Below are 12,943 nucleotides of genomic sequence, written 5' to 3'. Positions count from 1 at the left end.
TACTGGATATGTCTATGTGACACAATGCAGTGCCATACAGAGACTTCCAAGTTATATTAATAGAAAGAAAAGCTAAAAATGGGAATCAATTGTCAAGAATGTATGCCTATTTTCAGCTCATACCCATTTTCATGGAAATTGAGAGCGGCATAAGGATACAATAATATAAGAACTGCCACACTGGGTCAGACCACTGGTCTATCTAGGCTAGTATTGGATGCTTTAGAGGGAAAGTGCTGAACCAGGTATATCTAATGTAATCTATACCCTATTCATTTCCCTCCCTGCCATCCAGCATCATCATTACAGAGATGCCAGAGGAAACATTTCTGTTTTTAAACTTTCACTGAGGCCATGGGCAGGCGTTTCAGTTTCATAGTTGTTAGGGGTTGGAGGGAACCTTACAGATCATTGGGTCCAGCTCCACTGCACTTGGGCAGGAAAGACCACTGGGATCAGACAATCCCAGCAAGATGGGTGTCAAGATGCCTGTTGAAGATTGCCAGGGTGGATGACTATACCACCTCTGGGGGGAACCTGTTTTAAGCCTTTGGCACTTGACTTGTAAAGATGTTTTTCCTTATGTCTAGCCTGAAGCAATAGTGGACTTAGGGGAGGGCAAACCAGGCAACCGCCCAGGGCCCCACACTTTATAAAAATAAAAATTAGTTACACTGAATTTGTATTATCAATATTGTATTAAGATACTTTCATTGCAGTTTCATAGATGAGGCAAAATGAAATTGAAATAAAACATGTCCGACTTGCTTATACATCATCAAAATTAAGCCTCTAAGGGGCCCCGAATGACTCTTGCCCAGGGCCCCCAACAACCCTAAGGCCACCACTGCCTGAAGTGATCTTTAATCAGCTTGTGCCTATTATTTCTTGCCCTCCTCTGGGGGCCCTTGATGAACAGATGCTCCCCCAGGCCCTGATGTACGCCCTTGATATACTTATGGACTGCCACTAAGTCCCTTCTGAATCTTCTCTTCTCCAGGCTGATCAGTCCCAAGTTTTTCAGCTTCTCCTTGTATGACCTTGTTTGTAGGCCTCTAATCATGCATGTGGCCCTCCTTTGGACTTTCAAGCTTTTCCACATCCTTCCTGAAGTGCGGCGCCGAGAACTGGATGCATTACTCCAGCTATGGCCTCACCACAGCCAAGTAGAGAAGGAGGATGACACCCTTAGCCTCAGTAGATGCATGCCAGTGCTTGTTTTCCTCTACTACCTATGGCACTACATTAGTGGCTCATTCATTTTGTTGCCTATCACAACACCCAGGTGTGGTGCTAGCAACTGTTGCACTGCCAAGCCTGTAAGTGTGATGTGGATTATTTCTGCCCAGATGGAGCGCTTTACATTTCTCCGCATTAAATGACATCAGGTTGAGGTTTGCCCACCTCACGAGCCTGACCAGGTCGGCCTGTATTGCCAGCCTGTCTTTAAGCATGACCATGCTCCCCCATAGTTTAGTGTCGTAAACAAACTTTGCTAGTTCACTTTTAATACCCGAATCCAAATTGTTGATGAACATGTTGAAAAGCACTGCTCCTAGTACTGAACCCTGAGAGATGCCACTGGTCACCCTCCACCATGTTACATTTATTGTGTTACATTTGTAGTGCTAAATAACACCCTTGCTGCACTGCAGAAAGTGAACATACAACTGCTCAAGCTGTTTGTAGCACCACAAAGATTGTGAAAGCATTATAAAATATTAACTCTTTCAAAGAAGTTCTTGGCTTTGTTGTGCTATGTATAATGCATGTATAGTTACACATAGCATTACAGAGGTCTCCAGGCCCCCTAGCATCCCACAATCCCCCATTTTCCCTTCTCTATCTCCAAGGGGTGGGAAAGAGGAGGGAAGGAGAGTGGCTTGCTCCCTGATAGCCCACCCAGCCACAAACTGTCACACAGCCCTGCTGGGATCCTGCTCCTACTGGCAATGCCACTTCAAGAGCCCCAGTTCTTTCCAGTAGGGTGCTGCCACTGCCATTTCAAGACACCCTGCAAAAGCCAGCCACAGCTCTGCTAACTGCAGCAGCTCCACTGCTACCCAGCTCTACTGACCAGCTGTGCAGCAAAGCAGGCAGAATTGAGGGTTAGGCTTAGGATGAGGCAATTTCTGCTACCACTGCAAGATCCCCAACAAAAGTTGGGCTCTGGTGCCAGTGGTGGCACTATTAGGGCTGGTGGGTACAAAGAGAACAGTTTTATCACCCTTACCACAGACACGGGTGGCAGGGAAGAGAAAAGGGTGTTTTCAGCAGCTGGCAGCTGATTACTGACAGCCTGCTACCTTCCCCAGTAGAAGTGATGAGTGGCTGGGCTCCCCCAGCAGCTGGAAAAGTCCCCTACTGCCCCTGGCTGAAGTTCACCTTTGAGGTGACTGTGGCACTCCAGCCAGGGGGCTGAAATACCTGTATGGCCCCCCTAGTGCTTTATTTTTGCAGCGCTACAAAGTACAGAGGCACTTTGTAGCACTATAAACAGGGACCTACTGAATTCACAGCAGAAGTGGGGTGCGCTGCAGCTCCTTCAATCTTGCAGGTTCCCATGCACGTCCCTCCACCACTGATTGCTGAAGGGGCCATGCTTGCAGCTCACTCCTGATCAGCAGGGAGGCAAAAACTGTGGTTTTAAATATAGTGCTGTTTTTGCCTCCTAATTGGCTGAAGCACCCTGGTGGCTCCGATGCTTGTTGCTGACTGGTGAGGGAGGCAAAAACCATGCCATGTTTATAACCATGGTTTTTGCTTCCCTGCCTATCAGGAGAGAGATGTGGGGCCCCTCTGCCAATCAACATCAAGGGAGGGGGAAGCAGGGGCATGCAGGGGAACATGAAAGATTAAAGGAGCTGCCATACACCCCACTTCTGCCATGAACTTTGTAGGCCCCTAACTATAAATGAATGCCTGTCCATACTCCTAGTGTCTGGTGATGTAGGACACTTCCATGGAAGAAAGCAAAAAGAATATTGTAGTGAGCAGTGGACAGTTATAAGTCTAACTCTCTCTCTCTCTCCCTCCCTCCCTCCCCCCCACCTCCAGTTTCTTTCATCTTGCATCAATTTGATTATATAAGCTCAAAAACCAATATCCTGTATTTACCTGAATTTAAAATGGCTTCAAATTTAAGGGAGGGTTGCCAGGGAGGGGCAGACTGTGCAGTCCCCACCATGCTCCATTTCCCTATCATGTGATCTCCCCGCATTTGCTCCTAACTCCCACCTGGAGTCTCCCCTACACTCCCACCCCCGCAAGCCCCGTCCCCCTCCCCGCACTGCACACAGGCCTCAACCTGGGGCTGAGCCACCACCTGTCCTGAGCCAGTAATCAAATATTAGACTTTTTTTTCAACCCATTGTGATTTGGGGGGGAGGGGTTGCACTTCATCTTGGATTTGAATAAATATGTAATTAAACTGGTGTAATAAAGTTGAGCCAGTGTGGATGCAGTTATATTATTTAGTATACTGTAGCATTTATATTGGAACACCAAAGTATACTTATATATGTATATGACCACATTGCAGGATACAGCAATTTAATTATATCAGTTTTATTAGTTAAATTGGTGCAGGCAGCATGTATAGATCACCTACCCAGTCATACACACACACATTCTTTCAGCTGCAACATGCATTCTCCTTCACTTTAAGGACCAAATATTACACTTGAAAAGAAAAGGAATAACAACATTAATCTAACTATATATTTTTACAGAAAATGTTTAGAGCCTTCTTGCATTCTGAGCCCTTTCTTTTCCCTTCATCTCTTCTCTCTTGTAAAAAAGTGTAGCAGTTCATGAAACTGAATTTCATTGGACTGCTTTGCTCCTCAGGTGGCTCCTGCTCAGAGGTCTCCTGCCTCCTGTGCACCAGAAAATTACAGCATGTGTCCTAACTATACCCCTAGTAACTGTCTTTCTTACAAATAAATACAAGGTTCAAGAAGACACCCCTTTTGCAATGATAAACATTTCCTGTAACTAACTTGCTAGATTTGTATCCTAATTTTTAATAAAATAATAAAATAAAGACATTTATTTAAGAATTTCATAACCCTCTGAATGGACTATTCTGTGACCAGGTCAGTACAATTTGACAATGGTACTTTGCTTTAAAACAAACAGAAACACCAGAGCTTTGATATCAACTGAACAAAGAAATCTTTAGGATTTGCTTTTTCCCTGCACCCCCATGAGGAAGTATTATGTAGTAACATATACTGTATTCTTAAACATCTAGGCACAAATGTACAGAGACTCCAAACAATATCTTACTTTGTGAAACCTACCTTGGCAATTTGGGAAACGCTGGTAAGATGGAGCCTGTCCGTCTGTAGTTAAAAAAGCCTCCAGCCACCAACACTCCAATTATTATTATTAAAATGACTATCAGCAATACTGCTACTGCTGCTATCAGAGACAGAAGAATAAGTAAATATTAAAGCAAACACAGATTAATGTTGAAAAGAAGCCCACAGAATTATAAAATTGACTTTAAACAGATATGATACTAAGGCATTTCACATGCCTTGAATCAGTTATCAAGTTTAATATATACTTGAAGCTTACTTGTTCCTGGAGGCACTCCTCTTGATAATGCTATTTCACAATAATTCCCAGTGTAACCGTAAGAACACCTGTTAATATAAAAGGACAGCTGACTCTTGTCTTTTATTAAGTCTACTACTTCAACTTTGTTTTTTTCTGTAATGTTTACCTAGGTGCCATAAATTTTAACTTGCATTTTAGTAATTACATGTTTCATTGACTGAAAAGAGAAATAAACAGAGCTACAGCAATGCTGAGTCATAAAACCTGAATACTTGAAGTTTGGAGATTTCAGTGGAACAACAGTGGCACCTACTGGTTCATTTAAGGGTAGATTTCTGATGCTTCCCCCTTTCATCGCCAGGCACTCCTTTATTCTATAGCTTGTACTAGAAATATTTTGGGTGTGTTTATTTTTTTTAAACTGTTTCATTTCAAAATTATTCATATTTTATTCTCAAACACACCCTTCCTAGCATTGCTATGAATATGCTATTGTGATGTGTTACATCTTCTGTTGCTGCATCACCTTCGTTACATTTTAAAGAGCTGAAAAGCACAGGGAAGCCGAACGAGCAAGTTCTGACCTACAGTACTGACATACTGACTTACTTGCATTTGGGAAGGTTGCTTTCATCGATATAGCATGTCCCTCCATACATACATCTGCATGCTGGTGGCATTGTTGGAGGGGGTTCAATAGCTGTAGAAATTGAAAGCCAGGCAAGAGTTAATGAGTTATATCTAGCACAGCGTACACGACCATGCAATATTTTACTTCCTTTAGGGTCAAATTTCAACAAGTCCTGTCATTTTGGGTATGCAATAACTCCAGTTTACTGTGTACAACTAAAGTGTGTGTATTCAAACGTCAAGGCCACTTGCTGCAATGCTGTTTTTAATGCTAGGGCTATATGCTGTTGTTTGATTTACTTTTCTGCCGAAATACAATGTTTATTTCACACAAAACTTCTATTCTTGTATAAAAAAAAATTATTCAGTAGCAGCACTCAGTGGTAACAGGAAAAGTATAGGTTTCAATGTTTCCTCTTAAATATACAATTCATTTCCATTTCTGCAAACTGCAGGATCCTGCAATGCATGCTCTGGTACTGGAAAAGGAGAAAAAGATGGCCAAAAAATACATGATTTTATCTCATCTACCTCAGACTCTGTCAGCAAGCCAATTTGGGGACTGAGATCCATAGGAATGGGTAGTAAGTAACATGTAAGGGTCCTGCTACATATTCAAATTAAAGCTGGATAGGAACCAGCTACAGAGTTGATACACATTTTCAAGCACTAACTTTGTAGCTGGATGGCTCTTTTTATAGCTGGACAGTCCTTTCTATGGTGTGGTAATTACTTTGTATGTGTGGCTGTTTTAAATTTATTGTGCAACTAACCAGTTAATTGCATGATGATTACTTTGCAGGTGTGGCCATTCTAAATTTAGTGCATGATTAACCAATTAATTGTGTAATATATGTAATGTGTAGTGGGTCCCTGCACCTAGGACATACTTATTTATGGAGAAAATTAAGGGAACAGTGGGAGGAAATTTGCTTTTAAACCTATGAAATGCCCAAATCTGAAAAAACAAAAAACTCCCAGATATTTTAAATTATTATCCCCATAGTGTTCATTGGTACAAATCAGCTCATATTTGCATTACCCAGTATTACACAAGCTTTTCTGTTGTCCTTCAGGAACTGCCTGAGGGTGTGTGTAGATGAAATGGGGACCCTAAATTGAAGCGGTGGGTTTTTAAACCCACCGCTTCAATTTAGGGCAAAGTAAATCCCTGTGTCGTGCACACACCCCATACTTACCTGCCTCTCCGGCAGTGGGGAGGGAAGGGCAAGCAGCCGGTGGGCCAAGTGGACCCTGGACTGTGGGGAAAAGGGGGCTGGTGCTTCCCTCCATGGCAGCGGTGGGTCCCTTCAGGCAGCACTCGCCTGCAGGCCCCCGTCTCAGGCAGTCCTGGGTGGGGGGCATTGTAGCCATGGGAGGAAGTACCGGGCCCTCGTGCAGCTCAGGCAGGCAGGCAGGCTCTGGGGGGTGGGGAGGGGAGGAAATCAGGCTTGCCGCTTTTCTTGGGCAGAGCCTGCCTCCCCGGGCTGCTGCCAGGCTGCCTGCAGGACTTCCTGCAGAGCTGCACTGAGCCCAGTGCTTCGCTCTGCAGCTTTAGGGGCAGCAAACTAAAACGCCTCAAAAGTTTTAGCTTGTTGCACCCCAAGTCATTTAAGGTGTGTTATGCTGCTGAATTTCCTACAGCAGTTGAAATTAATTCGCAATATGCTGCCAAGGCATGCAAACACCATCACCATTAAAGCGCTGCAAAAACATTTAGCCTGCTTTAAAGTATTGTGCGCACATGCCCCTTGCTTCATCTACACACAGCCCAAGGCTGCAGGTATCACAGTATTGCCTGAATTGACTTAAATGCACAACAGTTGGCAAGTTTTAAGAGGAACTCACAAAGATAATTATGTTATTTGGATGTTGAATCTAATGAAAATCTTAAAAATTGAATAACATTCTTTAAAGTACAGTTTTACTGGTCTGCCTTAGATATTCCAGAAATGTATATATTAAAAGATTAGTTTAAATATAATCTGAATCCCATCAACTGTAATGGTCTTTAAATGACAAATGCATCCAGCTGTCTTCCTTATGCTTACCACTTAGATAATTACTCTATTTGGTAAAATATATTAGTAGTAAGAAACAGTCTATTCCTGAAGCATTTCCACAAGCAAAACTCCCATGTAAATCAATGGGGCCATATTTACTCAAATTTAAGATTACCCGCCCACCCCCTGTAATTACATTCTATACATGGAAAATGTATACATTTGTTATCATTTTCCATATATAGAATCTAATTATTGGAGAGTTGTCTTTAATTCATGCCTCACACTGTTCCAGGGAAGTAGGCGGAAGAGGGGGGTAGATAGTGCAGGGAGGTCAAGCACCTTGCCCCCTGTTTGTGCCCGTCTCCCTGCCTGCCCCCTATTCCCCTTGCAGTCTTGGGCCCCTCTTCCCCCTCTGCTCCCCCTCCTGCCCCCTTCTTCCAGCCTCTGCTTCCCCCTCACCTCTTCCTCCCTACTCTGTGTTCCCCACTCCCATCCACCCCCCACCCTGTGCTCCCCACTTCCCTGTTTCCTTACCCTTGCTCCATACTGGTAGATTCCATCTCTGTTCCAGCCTGAGCACTGAGTGTGGCCCCAGCCCAGCCCTATAGCAGCCATGTGGGCTGCATGTCACTGCTACAGGGTCAGGCTAGGGCTGTGATCAGTGTCCCAGGCTGCAGTATATATAGAGTCTTCCACAGCAAAGCAAGGCTAAGGGGGGAGAAAGGGAGACTGGTAGGGGAGCTTGTGGGGGCGGGGCAGGGAGATGGAGCGAATAGGCTTTAGGGGGTAGATGCCTCCATTTGCCTCCATCCTCCATAGCCTGGGGGACTGACGTACCAAAGGGGTGGCCAACCTGTGGCTCTGGGGCCACATACGACTCTTCAGAAGTTAGCATTGGTCTCCTTGAATCTTTGAACAAGCACACAGTGACCAGCTTCTGGAAACTGGTCACCATGAGCTTGTGCAAAGATTCAGAGACGCATATTAACTGCTGAAGAGCTTCATGTGGCTCCGGAGCCACAGGTTGGCCACCCCGATGCACCACATCCCTCGTTAGGAAACTCTAGATCCACTCATGGCTGGGAACAAAACCCGATGTCCTTATTTCTTGGTCCCTACTTTAACAACTGAATCACCTTCTTTCCAAATTACATTTCTAATTCAGAAATGCTTTATTGGTTATGGAAATACATATCTCTCCCCTGCCCAAAACCAGAATTGCATAATAACAGAAAATGCTATGAAATCGGTGATTCCTCCAGTTTCATTTCACTCTGATTACCTGCATCACACTCTGTGCTGCTGCCTTCTACAAATCGAGCTCCTTGAGGACAAGCACAAGTGTATCCCCCGGGCCTTAGCAAGCAGAGGTGACTGCAGACATCTTTACAAGGGTTAGGCACTGAAATACACATAGCACAAAGATACATGAAGAAAAAATCCAGCCGCAATTCTGGAGACATAATATGGGGTTTTTACTGGTCAGTAAAGGAAGTCATGAATATTACAATCCAAAAATTTGAACAAAATGTTTTCTCTAAAGCTATCCTAACTTGATGCCTGACTTTTAAGCATAGCATTTTATATTAAAACTCTTTGGCTGACTTACTTTGTATTCTTTCTAAGGGATAGAATACGGCAGTGGTGGCCTACATGAAGCACAGGTACCACAAACAGTACTGACCGCCTATATGTGGTACGTGCCAGATGGAAGAAGGGACAGGCAGCACAGTGGCAGGGAGCATATGGCAGGAAGCAGAAAGCTGAGTAGTATATCAAACAAGAAAAAGGGATTAGAGTGGCATTCTGGGAGGGTGCAAGACTATTTTGTAGCATATCTGCCAAAAAAGTTGGCCTCCACTAGATAATGGAAGCACAAGAAGTTGAAGGAATGAATAGGACATCCCCAGTGCCTACGAACTGTGAAGATGTGAAGATATAATACTTTCTGGGAAGAGCATACTGGAGTACCCTGCACTCCCTCTGAACTGCTCTGCTAGTGCATGAAGAGTTAAGATGCATTCATCCTGGTTGAGGTAGTCTCCTTTGGAACCCACACTGGGTGGCTTCCACTTTGTATGGGAAACATAAATGTATGTTATGACTGCTCCCTGTATGAGAGCCAGGAGAGGTGGGGAGATGACACAGCCATACTTTAGTGCTGAATGATTCCAAAGATAAGAAATATTACACTGTTATGTTTCAACTCTCATTTAGTTTTGGATAGCCACAAAGTACTTTTTTACACTGCCAGCCTCATTCCATTTCTATGTTCTCAGAGCTACATGTGCTGACAGATATGCCTGTTACTAAGGTACTACTAAGCTTTCTGAAGGCATTGTTACTGATTTGGATCTGCAGTTTCCAGATAATAAGGAACAGACAATCCAAGACAGGTGATTACCTGACTGATTGTATCTATGCTGATGATAGATGCGCACTTGAGTGAGCCAAGGGTTTACAGTCAGCATTTTCACTTTTTCTCCACTTCCAAATTTATCTTTCTTCCAGACTTCTCCTCTTTCCTTAGACATCCAATATAAATGGCCTTCAAAGACATCAAGGCTGTATGGACTGCTTACTTCTCAAAAGAACAAAACAAGAGTCAGTCACCACATGGGCCTGTAACAGCACTGACGAATCAATAATGATTCTTCTTGAATTCAATATTTGCATTTTTGCATTTAAGGTATTTTACTAGTAGATGTGTCATTACAAGATTGACACCATAATGCTTCTGTACCTACAAACACATGCAGAAGAACACTAATCCACCTTGTGATACATTCTATCCATATTGCCCAAGGGATTTGGTCCCAGTGGAACTAGTTTTCCACCACTGCATATGTTGTGCCTTGAATAGTCATTTACACCTGTCTAAGGTAAATCTAAAAATCTTCCAAGTGTGATTCTTAATTAGGATCCTAACTGGATGCTGAGCACTTCTGAAAATCTCCCCCCAGTTATGATGGCCAAGAATTAGAAAAATCAAGATATAAATTCAACTTGGTTTTCTAAACTAGGAATATATGCAAAATCCATATTCATATCTTACCTCCCTGTAATACAATGGTTCTAGCTGTCCCGTCAGGTCTCATAGATTCAATAATATTTTCTTTAGAATCACTCCAGTAGATCCTGTCATTGTTCAGATAATCAACAGAAAGACCTGTTGGCCAGCCAAGGTCATCTGAAATCAGTGTTTGCCTTTGCTGCCCATCCATCCAGGCACATTCAATCTTTGGCTGCCTTCCCCAGTCAGTCCAATACATAAGCCTAGAAGAATGTAACTAAACTTTAAAATCGTTTAGATCTCACTGCTTCACAGCTTCATTGAGTAGGCTACCCTGTAGCATATTGCTGTATGCCCTACAGAGTACAGCACCCAATTTTACAAAGAAAGAATTATTTCAGGATCAAGGATATTTTATTCTGTCTTTTCCTTCCACTTATAGGCCCAATCCAGCAAAGTGCATGTGACAGCACCATGATATAATTTATAGTATACCTCATGTACTACATGTACTACACAAACTGGTCACTCTTTAGGCTAATCAACAACAAGAAAAAAAGAAGCCATTGAGATTTCTCTGTTTCTTGTAAACTATCAGTGGATGAGATTCCTGCAGCTTTCCATGTTTCAGTGATAATAAGCAAAGCGGCATGCAGGCAAACTTTAGGAAAGAGATTTTTATAGTTATCCTGAATAGCCCATGTCATCCACCAATAATTTACAGTTTGATAGACAGCAGCTTGGCTTCTGTTTGCACTCCTGGGCTGCATCTACATGAGATGCTGACTTTGCAGTCATTACTGCGCAGTCATTTAGTACTTGTAGAAACCAATGACTCTGGTTACTGTGCAGTACTATTGCTGAATGGCTTTTAGGTGATGCTGACTGCACAGTAGTTTGTTACTCCTGTGCAGTAGCATTGCATCACATGTTCTGGTACATGACACTACTGTGTAACAAGCTACTGCACAGTCAGCATCTCGTGTAAACGTGGCCCTGGTAACTCTGCTCTGACCTCAAAATAGGGTCCTCCTGACATTTGGCCTAGAGATACATTCTTTAATTAAAAAACTCCTTGCTGTCAGGACATACACAGAACTCCCAATGAAGTAAACAGAAATTATAGTAGAAATAGAAAATATAGCATTCTAATAATTAGCATGTCATTTTAATATAGTAGTGACATACTGATATGTTACTATATATTAATAAAGCATGTATCTCTAATAATATATCATTCTAATATAAAACAGTTATATCAGATTTTCTGGTAAGAGCTCTCTCCGCAGCATAGGATTCTGACTTGTCTTGCTTGTCACATACTATTGAAAATAATTGCATCCTGAAAAGCTTACCCCAGTTTGGGATTGACAACTATAGCTGCTGGTTGATCCAGTTGAGAGTAGATAAGCCACTTCCTGTACCTTCCATCTAGTTTTGCCACCTCTATTCGATTTGTCCCTGCATCTGTCCAGTAAAGATGCCTGAATTATATAAAAAAAAATAAAATGATTCAGATGGTCAAAATACCATGTCTCCATGAGCATGAGGAAATCTGTTTATCTCTTATCTTTCACTGAAACACTGTAACATCAACTGGAATAAGTACTAAAATAAGTAATACAGGGAAACTTCATTGGTTGCATTTTAGAATGTAGTTTGCCACACCACTCTGCAACAGAAACCTTGCTACTGAATTCAAATGTAGGTTGCAAAGAGTTTAGGGGACCTGTCTATAAAGATCACTAGATTTCTCTTTGTTCAGAAGTTTCTGAAGCTGCTCTTGTCTCTGTCAAGTTACCTTAATCAAAGACCTACTGGGTGCATCTACACAATATGCTTAATGCTTAGTAGACTAATTCTACTCTACATTAGCACGTCACAGCAAAAACCATGCTAATGCTCTAATGCCCAGTAAAATTAGTCAATTGTGCACTAAGCATCACAAAAAGACCACACGCCATTGCTACTGCGCATCAGCATTGGCTACCGTGCATTTATGTAGTACCTCATATTAGAGGTACTATAGTTAATGCGCCGCAGCAACAGTGCAGTAATGCACGTGTAGCTGTGCCCACTGTGAGGTTTCATTGCTACTTCTAGGCATTGTAAGTAGTTAATGAACATCTTCACAGATGCAGCAATCTTCCAGAAATAGAAAACAGATTCATTAAAACTGAAATTACTTTGCCATGGAATTAGTTTACTAGTTCCTTTGGAGCGTCTGTATTCGACTTCTTGTATCGACAGCTCTTGCTACATTTTTACTGTTTGACAATAACATTTTCAGAAACAAGTATTTTAATTAATTTATATGTATCATACCCTGATGCACATGATCTCAGACCTCAGGAGTCTACAGTTAACTTTTCTTTGGATTTGGCTAATCATTATGTCTTTGTCTTTCTTCTCACCTCTCTCGGATTATAGTTACATGCAGTAAATTTATCCTCTCCAGTAACAGCATCCTCTAGTTCACTGCACTGCTATGGGCAGGCTGCTTCTTATACTAGAACCAGTGTATCTGTAGCCATCTGGTACCACAAAAATACTAATTAGCTTGTGGAAGAGGCAACTAAGTAGCTGCCTGATGCACTCTGTGTGCACAACTCCATTGCTTCCAGTTTCGGAAGCAGCAAGCCTGTAACAGTGCAGTTGCCACTGGGGTGGTAAGTTTACCAGCTGGACATAGCTTCAAAGAAGATTATATATTAAGCAGAATACTTAA

The 12,943-nt window shown here is 42.5% G+C and overlaps 1 protein-coding gene across 2 annotated transcripts in view; it reads right to left on the bottom strand.

Annotated features, from left to right (window-relative positions):
* LRP2 (LDL receptor related protein 2) overlaps nucleotides 1–12,943 on the bottom strand; it is a 179,069-nt gene that overhangs the window by 9,241 nt on the left and 156,885 nt on the right. For both annotated transcript variants that reach the window (XM_019553734.1, XM_019553736.1), the window contains exons 67-73: nucleotides 11,571–11,699; nucleotides 10,258–10,478; nucleotides 9,607–9,783; nucleotides 8,485–8,604; nucleotides 5,176–5,266; nucleotides 4,585–4,652; nucleotides 4,305–4,425 (exon numbers count right to left, since the gene is read on the bottom strand). In XM_019553734.1, coding sequence (XP_019409279.1) covers nucleotides 4,305–4,425; nucleotides 4,585–4,652; nucleotides 5,176–5,266; nucleotides 8,485–8,604; nucleotides 9,607–9,783; nucleotides 10,258–10,478; nucleotides 11,571–11,699 — 927 coding nt within the window. The remainder of the gene's footprint in view (nucleotides 1–4,304; nucleotides 4,426–4,584; nucleotides 4,653–5,175; nucleotides 5,267–8,484; nucleotides 8,605–9,606; nucleotides 9,784–10,257; nucleotides 10,479–11,570; nucleotides 11,700–12,943) is intronic.

Source organism: Crocodylus porosus, unplaced genomic scaffold (genome assembly GCF_001723895.1).
Source record: "Crocodylus porosus isolate Cpor-Errol unplaced genomic scaffold, CroPor_comp1, whole genome shotgun sequence".
Lineage (NCBI taxonomy): Eukaryota > Metazoa > Chordata > Crocodylia > Crocodylidae > Crocodylus > Crocodylus porosus.
This window is presented reverse-complemented; position numbering and strand designations above follow the sequence as displayed.